A 15,848-nucleotide genomic window follows, 5' to 3' on the forward strand; every position below is an offset into this window, starting at 1 on the left:
GAATTACTATGGGGGATGAATTACTATAGGGGGGATGAATTACTATAGGGGGGATGAATTACTATATGGGGGATGAATTACTATATGGGGGATGAATTACTATAGGGGGGATGAATTACTATATGGGGGATGAATTACTATATGGGGGATGAATTACTATATGGGGGATGAATTACTATATGGGGGATGAATTACTATGGGGGATGAATTATTATAGGGGGGATGAATTACTATATGGGGGATGAATTACTATATGGGGGATGAATTACTATGGGGGATGAATTACTATATGGGGGATGAATTACTATGGGGGATGAATTACTATATGGGGGATTAATTACTATGCTTACTATGGGGGAATATTACTATACTTACTATGGATGACACATACACATCATTCATCTACTCTTGGTCCGGCCCCCGGGTCCAATATATGAACCCATTGCGGCCCTCAAGTCAAAAAGTTTGCCCACCCCTGGCCTAGCCTATGAGTCTCTACATGTAATACAATTGCAAATATATAGAAGAGCAGACATTTAAAATGTGAAATTTACATCACGTTTACTTTAAGTAGATTTAAAAGCAAAAACAGAAATGTATTACATTGCAGCTTACCAGTCCTTAGATATGGTGGCTTTAGTTGTTTATTTCAGGCTACAAACATTTAGCAATACAGAAAATACCTATAGATCTGGCCAGAAATTCAGTGCCCTTATAACCTCCTATGAATTGAATGGAAATCACAAAGGCTGCTATCTTCCTTTCAAACATTCTTCTGTAAATTAAAAATCCCCCCATCCCCCATTATCATTCCCAGTTCAGGGGACACTACTTATAGTCTTTCACAAAGGCCCACTGCTATCAGACAACGCCCCTGGATCCAGTGAATGTATTTGCAGTGGTGTCAAGGCTTCTTTGCAAAAACATATTAAATGCACATTTTTGTATTAATCAATATGAGTTCATTTATTAATTTTTTGCAAATGGTGGACTTAGGCTTTAAGGTTTACTACACCTCGCATTGCTCTTATAAAATAAGTATACACATTTGAACTTTGATTTGATCTTCTGTTTTTTCATATGCTTTGCTTTGATCGCATTCTTTTTCCTCTGCAGCTCATGGATGTGGGTTTGCTGTTGAGTCTTATGTTGAAAGAAACAGCAGAATGTGCTGAACTTGTCTTATACAGCGATTGTGAATATGCCTTGGTGGAACAGTCCACTAGTCCTCTTCTTCAGCGTTTGGAAGAGATCAAAGAACAAACAACAGTGAGGAAGAGAAACATTATCATATTTCTTTCAGTACAGGTTTCATTTAGGCTGTCAGAGTTTTTACAGAGTTCTTTCATTTTCCTCAGAAAATGTCAGGGTGGTCGCCCCTACCCTTTGAGGAGAGATGTCCTGAAGCAGAGTACCTGTTGGAGCTTCTTAAAAAACGAACAAAGGTAAGCAGATGTAAGTCAAGTGATGGCTGCACTTGTGACTGATCATGCAAGTTTCTGTAAGTAAATCCTAGAAAATTAAAAAAAAACACCGTTGTGGTATTTTAACTAATTTTATTCACCTATTTTTAATTTGTGACTTGTTGATTACATATAATGAGCACTTACTTTATTGATCTCAGCAGGCCAGTGTTGCCCAAGTTTGGGTTCTCCTGTACCCGAGAAACATCATTTGGAGTATTCTGCTTTTAAATTTGTTGCTGTGTCAAATATCTGCACTATAGCTATATCTTTTCATCTATAATCTTTAGGTCTGAGTTCCAGGATTCGGTAAAAAGCACAGCTTAAAAGCATTAGGCAGCAATCTAAATCTGTAAAATTAAATGTTTTAAAGGGTCGATCAGTGATGTAATTTCTTTCTTAAAATTTGGGTCACATGATGCAGTGTAGTATCTCATGAATTCAAATCCAGATCCCAATGAGCTGTGGAAGTGTATTCAAATCAAAAATACCACTTCAAGAACCACTTCTGCTTCTTGTGTCACTACAGTTTTTGGACTTCTTGTCTCTGCAGCCATTGCAGCATATGATCAGAGTTTTGGCAGGACCAGGAAGAACAACTGTCCACGTAAGGCTACATTAACACGGACGTCTAAATTTCAGCGTTTAGCTGCATTTAGAAGACTTTTCTAAAAACAGCTGGACTCACACAAAGCAAAGTAATCATGTTATTCAGACAATAGAATTAGCAATGTTTAGATGCAGACAGTTTAGCTGCGTTTAGGAAAAGAAGGAAAGTGCTGCATCCAGGGTCGACTATATACAGCTATTGCGTTTAGCTGCAGATAGCTGCAGTATGTTTATCAGCAGAAAATTACACAATTCCCCTATTCTTCGTGAAATGTTGGTATTCCTTCTCATGTTGATTCTTATACAGCTTCATTTTGATATTCATTCTTTGCAGATATGGTTTAACAACAGTTAGTAAGCTGTCAAAGGTGGACACTGACCTTCTGGTAAGGTTGTAAAATTTATCAGGATAGATTCTGATTTCCTCATACATCAGGACAAAATATCCCTAGTTAGCTGCTGGGATGGTAGGGGATGTACGCATCTTTGCTTTATTTGCCTCTCTGTGCCTGTTCACACAGAAGATAACTTGTAAAAGCGGACACAGGAGGGCGCACATGCCAAGTTAACACCAGAATGTGGTGAAGGCGCATTCTGTGCACATTTCCCACACTGCAGGTGACCGCACCTGCATGCAGGTGTCAATTAATTGTTAATGGCACCCCAAATGCATATTTGTGGGCACCAAATCGCATGGTACCGCACTACCATGCAGTTTGGTGTGGTGTGTTTTTAAAAGTAGTGCCTGCTTGTCAGCCAGCTCTCAATCATCTTCTCTCCATCAAGCACACAGTGCTAAGCACCAGCTTTGCTCTGCACTCCATTTCAACTACACAGCCCTATCTCCTTGCTCAGAAAACTACCAACAAAGTGGAATAGGAGGTACCTGGGGTAAACCTTCCCCCCCAAGAACTGTGTATTAAGAAAAAAAAAACAGCAGCTATCTGCAGGAATTATTTCAACTTTATCCAGTTCAGATTACTAGTGTTGAGCTGTTGTCAGATACAAACGTCCATGTGAATGTAGAATGTAAACAGGTAACTGCTGTTCAGACCACTTGCATCCACAAGTGGAAATCTGTTTCAATGGATGAGTTTGGTTTTTAAATGTAAACATTGCCCTGTAAAAATTGATAGTTGGGAAAGTAGTTATTTCCAGTTACGGTAATCCGGTTGTATGCGTCTTCCCTGTAAGGTTTGTCAGTTATTGCTTAAGTATAATCTTTATAGAAGCACACTTGATGTATGTCAAACGTTAATGTAAACATTTAAAAGCATTTAAAACCATGACCTAGTTGTATCAGTGTCTATGGTATGCAGTACATACTTTGGGAGACACTTCTCTGGAGTGTTGTTTCAATACACAGGTGGACACTATCCTGGTTTTCAGAAACTGTTTACGTAATGAAGAGTTCCAATCCGTGCTGAAGCAGTACCGGCGGGCTGTGAATATGGAATGCCTCTGTGTGACAGTACTGCCCCATGGTTTCAAAAGGTACCTAAATAAACAAGTATATAAATGCTTTTTGATCAGTTTTCTATTCTATTTGTTCTATTCAGCTGAGTTATATAAATTGCAAGGATTTTTAGCAAACCTCATTAGAGATTCTTCCCTACTTCTTGTTTGTAGTTACTAAGACAGGCCATTGCAGAAACTCCAGCCATTGTATTTTTTGTTGTGGATAGACTGGGGAACTGTTAGAAAACGGTCAGATTTTTTTTTTTTTATTGCCCTGTGCCGCTCTTTGGTAGATTTCCCTTTACTTCAGGAATAGTTCCACCTTTGAAAGTTTTCATTGATAACAAATGTCTCTACAAGTGTCTCCCTCTACTCATGTGCTAGGGACAACCATAACATTTTATATTTTCCCTCACCGATGTCTGCACCTGTGATTGTGGTCACCAGGACAGAGATTGAGGTTGGAGCACACCAGAAGGGACAAAGACAGCAATAAAACCATGATAGAGGTTTTAACTCCTCACCACCAAATCTAGAATAAAAGCAACATGACTAGAGTTCTTCTTTAACCACTTAAGCTCCGGAAAATGTTACCTCCTTCATGACCAGGTTATTTTTTGCTATTTAGCACTCTGCTAAGTTAACCAGCAATTGCTTGGTCATGCAACGCTGTACCCAAACAAAATTTATAGAATTTTTTTTCTAACAAATAGAGCTTTCTTTTGGTGGTTTTTACTTTCTGCTTTAAAACATTCTATAAAAAATAAAATCTAATTTCATAAATTTAGGCCAAAATGTATTCTGCTACATGCCTTTGGTAAAAAAAAATCCCAGTAAGTGTATATTAATTGGTTTGCGGGAAAGTTATAGTGCCTACAAACTATGGGATGTGCACTGGAACTTTTATTTATTTATTTTTTTATACTAGTTATGCCAATGATCTGTAACTTTTAGCGGGGCTGTGATAGCGTGGCGGCAATCTGACATGCACTGACTAACAATGTCAATGTAATTATGACACTAGCTGGGAAGGGGTTAACATCTAGGGGCAATTAAGGGGTTGTGTGCCTTGCAAGTGTTAATGTGTTTACTGTGTGCTGCTTTGAACTACAAATCGATTTATTTATTTTCCCTACTTAGCAGGGAAAAGGAACAAAGCAATCACTCCTTCTGTATAGAGCTCTGTGTATTTTAACCACCCCCAGAACAGGCAGTAATGTAGAGATATGTCACGGTGCCTGTAGCTGCCCCCCCGCTGCAGTAAAACTACTGTGGTGGGTCAGCAAGTAGTTAAACTAACTGGGAGAGTTATAATATAAAAAATACACTGAGGTCTTGTAAACCCCCTGTATTGGCAGAATATCGCCAGTGAAAGGATCACTGGCATAAACCTCAATGCAATTTTGGGGATGCTGGAAATGGTTTCCCAAACTCTGTGTAGATAATAGTGAAGAGAGTATCTTTGCTTACAATGCTAAGTTGTGTGTCTTTTAATTGTTAATTCCTCACACTCTGTACAATTATTATGTAGGTTGTACGTTTTTAGACAATTTGAGCGTTTTGCCCACTGTAAAGCTGGCAATACTTGGATCAAAATTTAGTTGCTTCCCGTTGAACTGGATTAATTTTGATGCATCTATGGCCATTCCCGTTCTTGAGAAGTCAATCTACCAATCAGCATCTCTTCAATGGTCCTGCTGGAATATTTCCTTTTGATCAGCACTTGAAGCCAAGTGTGGAACAGTGTATTGTGATGGTGAGGGAGTTCAGCTGTCAGAATGCAACGACACAGCAGGAAGATTCCCGTATCCGCATCAAAATGTGTGAATGGGGAAGTTGGGTGAATTTTTTTTTTGTGTTCAACTTTCTGGCTGAACGAGAAAAGACTGACCCATGTATGGCCTGCTTTAGCGTAGACCCCTTTAATGTCTTTCTCCAAGGAAGATGATCTGGTATTTTGGAAGAAGAGCTAAGTAGATTACGTAAACATATTTAAATAAGTTGAATGTTTGTGTTCCTTATACCTGTAAATGGAAAAATTGGAGAAAGGAGGAAGATTTGTGTTTCTGGCTACAAAGAAACAGAGATAAAATTTTTGTAACACAAATTCGCTAACAACTTTTACACTTTTCTGCATGTATTTTCAGACACGTACTCCTCACTAAAGGCTCATTTGGTGTGTGCATGTTTTTATGCATCCTGATCACATTATTCTAATCAGCAAAACATTCTCATTTGTTTGCCAACAGCGAGGACTCCATTGAGCAATGCAAAGATGTGACACTGTGTGGCTTCACTGAACAGGTGTTGAAGTAAGTTACATAGTCTTTGAGTTATTTCATAAACTCTAATGACGCCATGATTGATAAGTTTTATTCTTGTAGGTATGTGTCAGAGAGGGGTACTGACCGACTGCTGGACCATGTTGAGAAGGTAAATGAAAGGTTCAAGGTACCAGAAGACCCAGACAAAGTCATGAGTAGCCAAGCATTATCTCAGGGTTTGCTCACAACATTTCCAAAACAAAGGTAAGCTTTATGCAGTCACTGCTGGCCAAATTAGATGAGTATAAGTACATATGTGTATGTGTGTATATATACTATATTACAGGACACCTGCCTTTACACGCACATGAACTTTAATGGCATCCCAGTCTCAGTGTGTAGGGTTCAATATTGAGTTGGCCCACCCTTTGCACCTATAATAGCTTCAACTCTTCTGGGAAGGCTGTCCACAAGTTTTAGGAGTGTGTTTATGGGAATGTTTGACCATTCTTCTAAAAGTGCATTTGTGAGGTCAGACAAGAAGGCCTGGCTTGCAGTCTCTGCTCTAATTCATCCCAAAGGTGTTTTATCAAGTTGAGGTCAGGACTCTGCAGGCCAGTCAAGTTCCTCCACCCCAAACTCGCTCTTCCATGTCTTTATGGACCTTGCTTTGTGCATTGGTGTGCAGTCATGTTGGAACAAGAAGGGGCCATCCCCAAACTGTTCCCACAAAGTTGGGAGCATGAAATTGTCCACAATGTCTTGGTATGCTGACGCCTTAAGAGTTCCCTTCACTGGAACGAAGGGGCCGAGCCCAACCCCTGAAAAACAACCCCACACCATAATCCTCTTCCACCAAACTTTACACTTGGCACAATGCAGTCAGGCAAGTATCGTTCTCCTGGCAACCACCAAACCCAGACAAGTCCATCGGATTGCCAGACGGAGAAGTGTGATTGGTCACTCCAGAGCACGCGTCTCCATTGCTCTAGAGTACAGTGGCGACATGCTTTACACCACTGCATCTGATGCTTTGCACTGCACTTGGTGATGTAAGGCTTGGATGCAGCTGCTCGACCATGGAAATCCATTTCATGAAGCTCTCTACGCACTCTTGTTTGCTAATCTGAAGGCCACACGAATTTTGGAGGTCTTTAGCTATTGACTCTGCAGATAGTTGGCAACTCTGCTGTACACAAGCTGACAAATAGGAAGTGTGTGTGTGATATGAAGGGGACACAGGAGAGACTGGGAAGGGGGGCTTAGGAGACACTGTGGGATGGGGGACACAGGAGATTCTGTGGGAGGGGGGACACAGGAGATTCTGTGGGAGGGGCGACACAGGAGAGTCTGTGGGGGAGGGGTGGGTGGCTTAGGAGACATCGTGGGTGGGGGGTCACAGGAGACTCTGTGGCAGAGGAGACACAGGAGACTGTGGGAGGGGGAGCTTTTGGAGACTCTGTGAGAGGGGGGACACAGGAGACTCTGTGGGAGGGGGGACACAGGAGACTCTGTGGGAGGGGGGACACAGGAGACTCTGTGGGAGGGGGGACACAGGGGACTCTGTGAGAGGGGGGACACAGGACTCTCTGTGAGAGGGGAGACACAGGAGTCTCTGTGAGATGGGGGACACAGGAGACTCCGTGAGAGGGGGGACACAGGAGATTCTGTGGGAGAGGCGACGCAGGAAACTCTGTGGGGGAGGGGTGGGTGGCTTAGGAGACGTCGTGGGTGGGGGGTCACAGGAGACTCTGTGGCAGAGGGGACACAGGGGACTCTGTGAGAGGGGGGACAGAGGACACTGCATTGGGGGGTGCAGGACACTACAGTGGGGGTGATGTAAAGGTTGACAGGAAACTACTGTGGGGGGTGATTTTTTATTTTTTTATTTTTTTTACGGGCGCCGCCTAGTAACACCCCCCCCCCCCATTCCCAGGGGATCTTCGCTTTACTCCATGTTGTCCAGGTAGACCTCAACCTCTGAAAGGGTTGCCTACCCCTCATGTAAAACCTTTGTCCCATAAGGAAGAAAACTGTTTGCTGTAATTGCTTATAAAGTGTGAGCTGGAGTTTGGCTTCAATTTGTTTAGTGTATCTAAATCTGCTACTGCATCTAAAACCCCTCCCCCCAGACTGAAAATGCTGCAGTTCGAAGGTGTCTCTGTTGCTCTTTCATCCAGAGTGGAGGTATGCTAATATAGGAGATATGTTACTAGCTGAATTACCAGGTAAAAACAGAGGGAAAAAAGCCTTAAAAAAAAAAAGAGAGAACGAATGCAGCCACTACATCCAATGATTGATGATGAAGCTGCGATATATATTACATCTTTGGTTTTCGTTTTAAACCATTATATGTGCAGATATAAGACAGATCGCCCATGGAATGGTAACAGATGATTCAGGTACCCATTGGGGGAGTTACAGAGATGGCTATGTGTAGTTGGATGGATTTAACGACGGTCTCCAAAAAAGAGCAGGACATATAGCGTAGGAGTTGGTTTAATTTGATAAAGACTGGGTATGCAAAACCTGCACAGTGTGTCCCCAGGGATAAGGGTAGGGGGAGTACAGATGGTAAGGAAGGAAAAGGAGAAGTAGATGAAGGTTAATTAGCTGGGAGGAAGAGGGGACTAGACCCCCTTATCAGGATTTAATATATAATCTAAAGTATTTTTTTACAAAGTCAGTGCAAGCAGCGCATGCTTATACTGTTGTAAAACTGTTAAATGACCTGAGTGGCCTTCTTTCTGTTCATTTCAGGTGGCGCAGTGTCCGTGTATTCATTTCCTCCACGTTTCGCGACATGCACTCAGAAAGAGACCTCTTGATTGGGCAGGTGATGCCACAGCTTCGTCTCCGGGCTGCTTCTCACTTCCTGTCCTTGGAGGAAGTTGATTTGCGCTGGGGAATTACAGAAGAGGAGACTAGGAAAGACAGGTTAGATCACTACAAAATAAAGGCAAAGACAGTATATAATATAGCAGCTTTTTAGAAAATGTTAACCCTAATAAAATGAACATCAAGTTCTCTGATTTAATCTTTTTATGTATGGATATAGGCAGTTGTCCCTGTGCCTTTCTGAAGTTGTTCGGAGTCAAATCTTTATTGGCATCCTAGGAGAGAGATATGGACATACTCCAAAAACGTATTCAGTGCCTCACCTTCCTGAGTTTGAATGGGTAAGTACAAATACTGTATCTATGAAAACACATTTTTTTCTGTATTGCAAAAATTATATGGTATATGAAAAAATAGGTGTTCCACCCATGTTACAGTTTCAGATTAAGGAGTGTTGGTGAAAATGAAAATGCTATTGTATGAATCCCAAAATACAGTCTCTGTTGCCACTCCAGGTCGTGATGGCTATGATGTCTCTGGCAGTTTTTTTTCTGTAGCAGCAAGTGGCGTCTGCATTGGAATTTTAGTGTACTTTTAAAGCCATAAAGGAAGCATGTATAATAAAATGCTTCAGGACAAAAGGGTGATATGATGTAATGTGGGTAACGCCACTTGTATTAGTGTTTCAAAAAGGTTTCAGTATTCCCCAGAAATAATTATCACTCTGCCTACTGTTCTGTTTCTATAAAAATCTTGACATATAGTATTTATCTTCTCAGGTCCATACATATCCAGCTGGACGATCCATAACCGAGTTGGAGGCCATTCAGTTTTTGCAGGGTTGTAGCACCAAGAAACATGGACACCCAAAGGCCTTCTTCTACTTCAGGAATCCAGATGTTGTTGGGTAAAAGAAATCACACTGAAGGAGTTGCTGAGGGGATTTACATTAGTGTTTTAGTAAGCTGTAGTGTGTGTTGTCTTGAAAATTAATGGAGGACACAAAAACTGGTATAATCTTGCCATTCATTAAAATCTAGTCTCCACTGTACATTAACATGAAGCAAGAGGCCACACAGAATACTACTATGAATAATCTTCAAATCCAGAATTTCATATAGGCCATAGCAAAACAGATTGGGCTACAAGACTTGCAGAGAATATATAGCCATTGAAGTTGCTGTACAGTAGGGTGGCATACCTTCTTAGCCAACTTTCCTTTATATAACCTTTATCATTTCTAATTGCCCATTCTTTTCGTTATTTTGTTTATTGTTAATTCCAGCATACACTGTACTCTGTTCTTGTCATTTAGCTCTATTCCTAGTCATTGGCTCCCAGACTTTGCCGCAGAGTCTCAAGAAGCTGCCAAACATGTGAAGGACTTGAAGAACAGAGTAACCAAACACCCAGCTGTCAGGAGCTACTTGTAAGTTTTAATGTTAGGCAAGGAATGCAGATTATAATTTGTAGGCTTCACTTACTTATTGTTTTCTTGGTATTTATCAGATACTCTTGCCAGTGGGGAGGTGAACATAATGGGAAACCACACATAACTGCGTTAGATGATTTTGCATCTAGAGTATTAGAAGATATCTGGCAAGTAATTGAGAGAGACTTTATTAAGGTACGTATTCAACTGTAATAAAGGGAATTCTCAAAATAAAGCTATCCATAGATGGGTAGGATTTTGAGCAAAAATTCCTAGGAAAAGAAGGTTCTAAAAAGAGTGTGTTTTTGACTTTCTAATCATTAAGGGGCCAAATTGACGTTTGCAAAATGACATTTGAATGTTTTTTGGGCAGCTTAAAGTGATACTAAAGGTTTAGCTTTAAAACAAAAACCCAAACATGTCATATTTACCGGCTCTATGCAATAGTTTTGCACAGAGCAGCCCCGACCATCCTTTTCTGCCCCCCCGATGGCACGCCTGGCCACTTGCTATGGGAACACACGTGTGCTCCCTCTTGAGCCCTGCTTTGTGTGTCTAGAAGCACATAGATCGCGGCTCAGCATTAGCCCCCCCCACTCCCTCCTCATTGGCTGTGCGGGAGCCAGTGTGCTGTGTCTCAACCAATGAGGAGGAAGAGACACAGGAGGGCTGCTGCTCTTGTGCTCATCGCTGTATCGAGCTCTGGTAAGTATTAGGGGGGCTGAGGGGAGAGCTGCCACTTGAAGGTTTTTGACTTTCATGCATAGAATATATAAAGGTTGAAACCTTCAGCCTTTAGAACCACTTTAAGCCAGACACTGCTGTGTGACTTGTGTAGACCCTCTGTTAAATCTTTTGACATTCTTCTTGCAAGCAATGATATATATACAGTATCTCACAGAAGTGAGTACACCCCTCACATTTTTGTAAATATTTTATTCTATCTTTTCATGTGACAACACTGAAGAAATGACACTTTGCTACAATGTAAAGTAGTGAGTGTACAGCTTGTATAACAGTGTAAATTTGCTGTCCCCTCAAAATAACTAACACACAGCCATTAATGTCTAAACCGTTGGCAGCAAAAGTGAGTACACCCCTAAGTGAAAATGTCCAAATTGGGCCCAAAGTGTCAATATTTTGTGTGGTCACCATTATTTTCCAGCACTGCCTTAACCCTCTTGGGCATGGAGTTCACCAGAGCTTCACAGGTTGCCATTGGAGTCCTCTTCCATGATGACATCATGGAGCTAGTGGATGTTAGAGACCTTGCGCTCCTCCACCTTCCATATAAGGATGCCCCACAGATGCTCAATAGGGTTTAGGTCTGGAGACATGCTTCGCCAGTCCATCACCTTTACCCTCAGCTTCTTTAGCAAGGCAGTGGTCATCTTGGAGATGTGTAGGGTCGTTATCATGTTGGAATACTGCCCTGCAGCCCAGTCTCTGAAGGGAGGGGCTCATGTGCTGCTTCACTATATCACAGTACATGTTGGCATTCATGGTTCCCTCAATGAACTGTAGCTGCCCAGTGCCAGCAGCACTCATGCAGCCCCAGACCATGACACTCCCACCACCATGCTTGACTGTAGGCAAGACACACTTGTCTTTGTACTCCTCACCTGGTTGCCGCCACACACGCTTGACACCATCTGAACCAGATAAGTTTATCTTGGTCTCATCAGACCACAGGACATGGTTCCAGTAATCCATATCCTTAGTCTGCTTGTCTTCAGCAAACTGTTTGTGGGCTTTCTTGTGCATCATCTTTAGAAGAGGTTTCACTTAGGGGTGTACTCACTTTTGTTGCCAGCGGTTTAGACATTAATGGCTGTGTGTTGAGTTATTTTGAGGGGACAGCAAATTTACACTGTTATACAAGCTGTACGCTCACTACTTTACATTGTAGCAAAATGTCATTTCTTCAGTATTGTCACATGAAAAGATAGAATAAAATATTTACAAAAATGTGAGGGGTATGCACACTTCTGTGAGATACTGTATATACATACATGAAAGAAGCATATATTCTACACTGCTCAAAAAATTAAAGGAACACTTTTTAATCAGAGTATAGCATCAAGTCAATTAAACTCCTGGGATATTGATCTGGCCAGTTAAGTAGCAGAGGTGGTTGTTAATCAGTTTCAGCTGCTTTGCAACAGCTGCACTAGTTGGGCAACAATAAGACGACCCCAAAACAGGAATGGTTTTACAGGTGGAGGCCACAGGCATTTTTTTATCTACTCATCTTTTCTGACTGTTTTTCACTAGTTTTGCATTTGGCTAGGGTCAGTGCCACTACTGGTAGCATGAGGTGATACCTGGACCCTACAGAGATTGCACAGGCAGTCCAACTCCTCCAGGATGGCACATCAATACATGCCATTGCCAGAAGGTTTGCTGTGTCTCCCAGCACAGTTTCAAGAGCATGGAAGAGATTCCAGGAGACAGGCAGTTACTCTAGGAGAGCTGGACAGGACCGTAGAAGGTCCTTTAACCCATCAGCAGGACTGGTATCTGCTCCTTTGTGCAAGGAGGAACAGGATGAGCACTGCCAGAGCCCTACAAAATGACCTCCAGCAGGCCACTGGTGTTAATGTCTCTGACCATACATCCAGAAACCGACTTCATGAGGATGACCTGAGGGCCAACGCTCTCAAGTGGGGCCCACTTGAGAGCGTCAGCCCTCAGGTCATCCTCATGAAGTCGGCCTGTGCTCACTGCCTGGCACCATAAAGCTCGATTGGCATTTGCCATTGAACACCAGAACTGGCAGGTCCGCCACTGGTGCCCTGTGTTTTCTCACAGATGAGAGCAGGTTCACCCTAAGCACATGTGACAAACGTGAAAGGGTCTGGAGAAGCCATGCAGAACGTTATACTGCCTATAACATCATTCAGCATCACTGTTTTGGATCGTGGGTCAGTGATGGTCTTGGGAGGCATATCTATGGAGGGACGCACAGACCTCTACAGACTAGACAATGGCACCCTGACTGCCATTAGGTATTGGGTATCAGTGTTATTAGGTATCAGTATGAAATCCTTGGACCCATTGTCAGACCCTACGCTGGTGCAGAGGGTCCAGGGTTCCTCCTGGTGCACGACAATGCCCGGCCTCATGTGGCGAGAGTATGCAGGCAGTTCCTGGAGGATGAAGGAATTGTTACCCTTGAATGGCCCCCATAGTCACCTGACCTAAATCCAATGGAACACCTCTGGGATATCATGTACCAGTCCATCCGACGCCACCAGGTTGCACCTCAGACTGTCCAGGAGCTCATTGATGCCCTGGTCCAGATCTGTGAGGAAATACCTCAGGACACCATCTGTCTTCTCAATAGGAGCATGCCTCGATGTTGTCAGGCATGCATACAGGCACGTGGTGGCCATACAAACTACTGGGTACCATTTTGAGTTGCTGCAATGAAATTTCAGCAAAATGGACTAGCCTGCTGCATCATTTTTTCACTTTGATTTTTGGATGTCTTTGAATTCAGTCCTCTGTAGGTTGATAGTTTTAATTTTTATCAAACGATGGGGCATCCTTATGTTCCTAACACCATTACCCAGTCCATATCAGTATGGAGATTTTTTTCTCCATTGAGATCTGATGTGTTTTCAAAGCGTTCATTTAATTTTTTTTTTAACAGTGTATTTATGTAGCTTAGTATTATAACAGATTGCAGATAGCTAGCAGTTTGCATATCTTTCTAGTCCAGTTGGGGGAGGGGCCTATTACATTGCGTATGTTATGCATATTGTCAAAGGGCACCCTTATTGAGTCCTTTAGCAAGGCTACAACTGAAAAGTACTGAGTTTTCTTTGCTACTTCAGCGTAAATTCGAAAACATTGTCCTAATATGATTATCCATACTTTCCCAATTCTAATGACCTAATTTTTTTTAAATGGTAATGTGTAGCAGCATTTTTAAAGAACATACCAAACTTGGACACAATCCAGAAACTGGACATCACACTTTTGATGAATGAATGTGTGTCTGATGCAGATCAGTGCAAAGTACTGGCATGGTTTTAAAATGTGAGCAATTATTTTAATGCCATGTCAACATGTCTAAATCTGAGAAAGATGGATGTTCTGCATCCAGACTAAACAAGCGTATCATATATTTATAGTAATTTAAACCCAGATTTCACATCCTGCGTGCCATTGGGCCACAAGACATGGCGAAATGAACAGCTCATCTACTGAATATAAGACCGTATATGCAACCTTTAGCTCTTCATATAAAGTGTGCTAATATGGCTTATAAATAGTTTTTATATGACAACTTTAATTGTTCTTACCATTTGCCTTGTGAACCATCCATCATTTTATTTTTATTCTTTGTTGTTTTAAAAGGAGTCAGGGGCATCTGAAGATGAAGACCAGCTTGCACAGGAGGGCTTCCAGGAGTGGCATGAGCAGCGTTCCTTTGCTAGAAGCAAATTGGTGACAAATGTGTGTGCACAGATTCTGGAGAAGAAGCGTACTTCCTCAACAAATGGACAGTTGTTCCTGGTGGTTGGGGAGCCCAGCCAAGGGAAGACTGTCTTCATGGTATGGAATTTTTCAGTTATTAAGCGATCTAATCATACACCGTTGTGTATATATTTAGGTTTAGTGAGGTTGTATCACATTCCTATAAATTACTAAGGAACATATCTACTGGGTGGTATTCTTATTTTCTAGTTATAGGCAGCATGCTCTTTTACTTGCCCCAATGCGCATGTTGTAGCAGGACTCACTTATGTAACTAGTGGACAGCAATTACATTAAAGAAAATATTGTTAAAGTGTAGTTCCACTCACCTGTCAAAAAATAAAAGTCAGCAGCTACAAAAACTGTCCCTCGGTCCCGTGGTGTGTCCCCCGCAGCCCGTTTCACTGGCTGTCCTGAATTCCAGGAGGCCGACATCTTCAGTGTGGGCACCCGGCTGTGACAGCTTGTGGCTTCACAGCCGGGTACCCACTGTGCATGCGCAAGTAGCGCTGTGCTTCGTGAATGGTCCTGTAGTCTTCTGGGACCTGTCATGTGTCCCAAAAGACTACAGGAAGGGAGGGAGGGAGGACACCTTCCGCTTCTGATTGCCTAGGCGATCGGACCGGAAATGGGAGCGGATACCTGTCAAATTCGGGTACCCGCTCCCCAAAGGTGCCAATCCTTAATGGGGAGCGGGGGAACACTCCTTAAAGCGGAACTTCCCCTTTTGGGTGGAGCTCCGCTATAAGGCCACTTTTTTTAATAACAGTTGAACTCCACTTGGATCCAGTAATATGTTACATAGTTAGTCTGGATGAAAAAAAGACAAAAGTCCATCCAGTTCAACCATTAAGAAAAAAGTTATAATCCTACACAGTTGATTCAGAGGAAGGCAAGCAACCCAGCAAAGCATGATCCAATTTGCTCCTGCAGGGGAATAAATTCCTTCCTGATCCCCCGAGAGGCAATCGGATATTCCCTGGATCAACTTTACCTCTAAAGAATAACCAGTTATATTCTGTGTATCCAAGAAATAATCCAGGCCTTTTTTAAAGCAATCCACTGAGCTGGCCAGAACCAGCTCTTGAGGGAGTTTTTTCCACATTTTCACAGCTCTTACTGTGAAGAAACCTTTCTGTGTTTGGACATTACATTTCTTTTCCTTCAGATGTAAAGAGTGCCCCCTTGTCCTCTGTGATGACCTCAGGGTGAATAGCTCTACACCGAGTTCACTATATGAACCACTGATGTATTTATACATGTTGATCATATCCCCCCTTAATCTCCTCTTCTCAAGAA

At 42.2% G+C, this 15,848-nt stretch overlaps 1 protein-coding gene across 2 annotated transcripts in view; it reads left to right on the forward strand.

Moving 5' to 3' along the window:
• The window catches only part of TEP1 (telomerase associated protein 1), a 98,385-nt gene that overhangs the window by 34,987 nt on the left and 47,550 nt on the right, over positions 1 to 15,848 (forward strand). For both annotated transcript variants that reach the window (XM_089687019.1, XM_089687020.1), the window contains 11 exons: positions 1,117 to 1,269; positions 1,359 to 1,445; positions 3,439 to 3,566; positions 5,780 to 5,842; positions 5,915 to 6,058; positions 8,555 to 8,731; positions 8,853 to 8,973; positions 9,412 to 9,539; positions 9,948 to 10,061; positions 10,142 to 10,259; positions 14,430 to 14,627. In XM_089687019.1, the coding sequence (XP_089543145.1) occupies positions 1,117 to 1,269; positions 1,359 to 1,445; positions 3,439 to 3,566; positions 5,780 to 5,842; positions 5,915 to 6,058; positions 8,555 to 8,731; positions 8,853 to 8,973; positions 9,412 to 9,539; positions 9,948 to 10,061; positions 10,142 to 10,259; positions 14,430 to 14,627 (1,431 nt within the window). The remainder of the gene's footprint in view (positions 1 to 1,116; positions 1,270 to 1,358; positions 1,446 to 3,438; positions 3,567 to 5,779; positions 5,843 to 5,914; positions 6,059 to 8,554; positions 8,732 to 8,852; positions 8,974 to 9,411; positions 9,540 to 9,947; positions 10,062 to 10,141; positions 10,260 to 14,429; positions 14,628 to 15,848) is intronic.

This window comes from Staurois parvus, unplaced genomic scaffold (assembly GCF_062004578.1).
Source record: "Staurois parvus isolate SC_StPar_1 unplaced genomic scaffold, SC_StPar_1.0 ptg000415l, whole genome shotgun sequence".
Lineage (NCBI taxonomy): Eukaryota > Metazoa > Chordata > Amphibia > Anura > Ranidae > Staurois > Staurois parvus.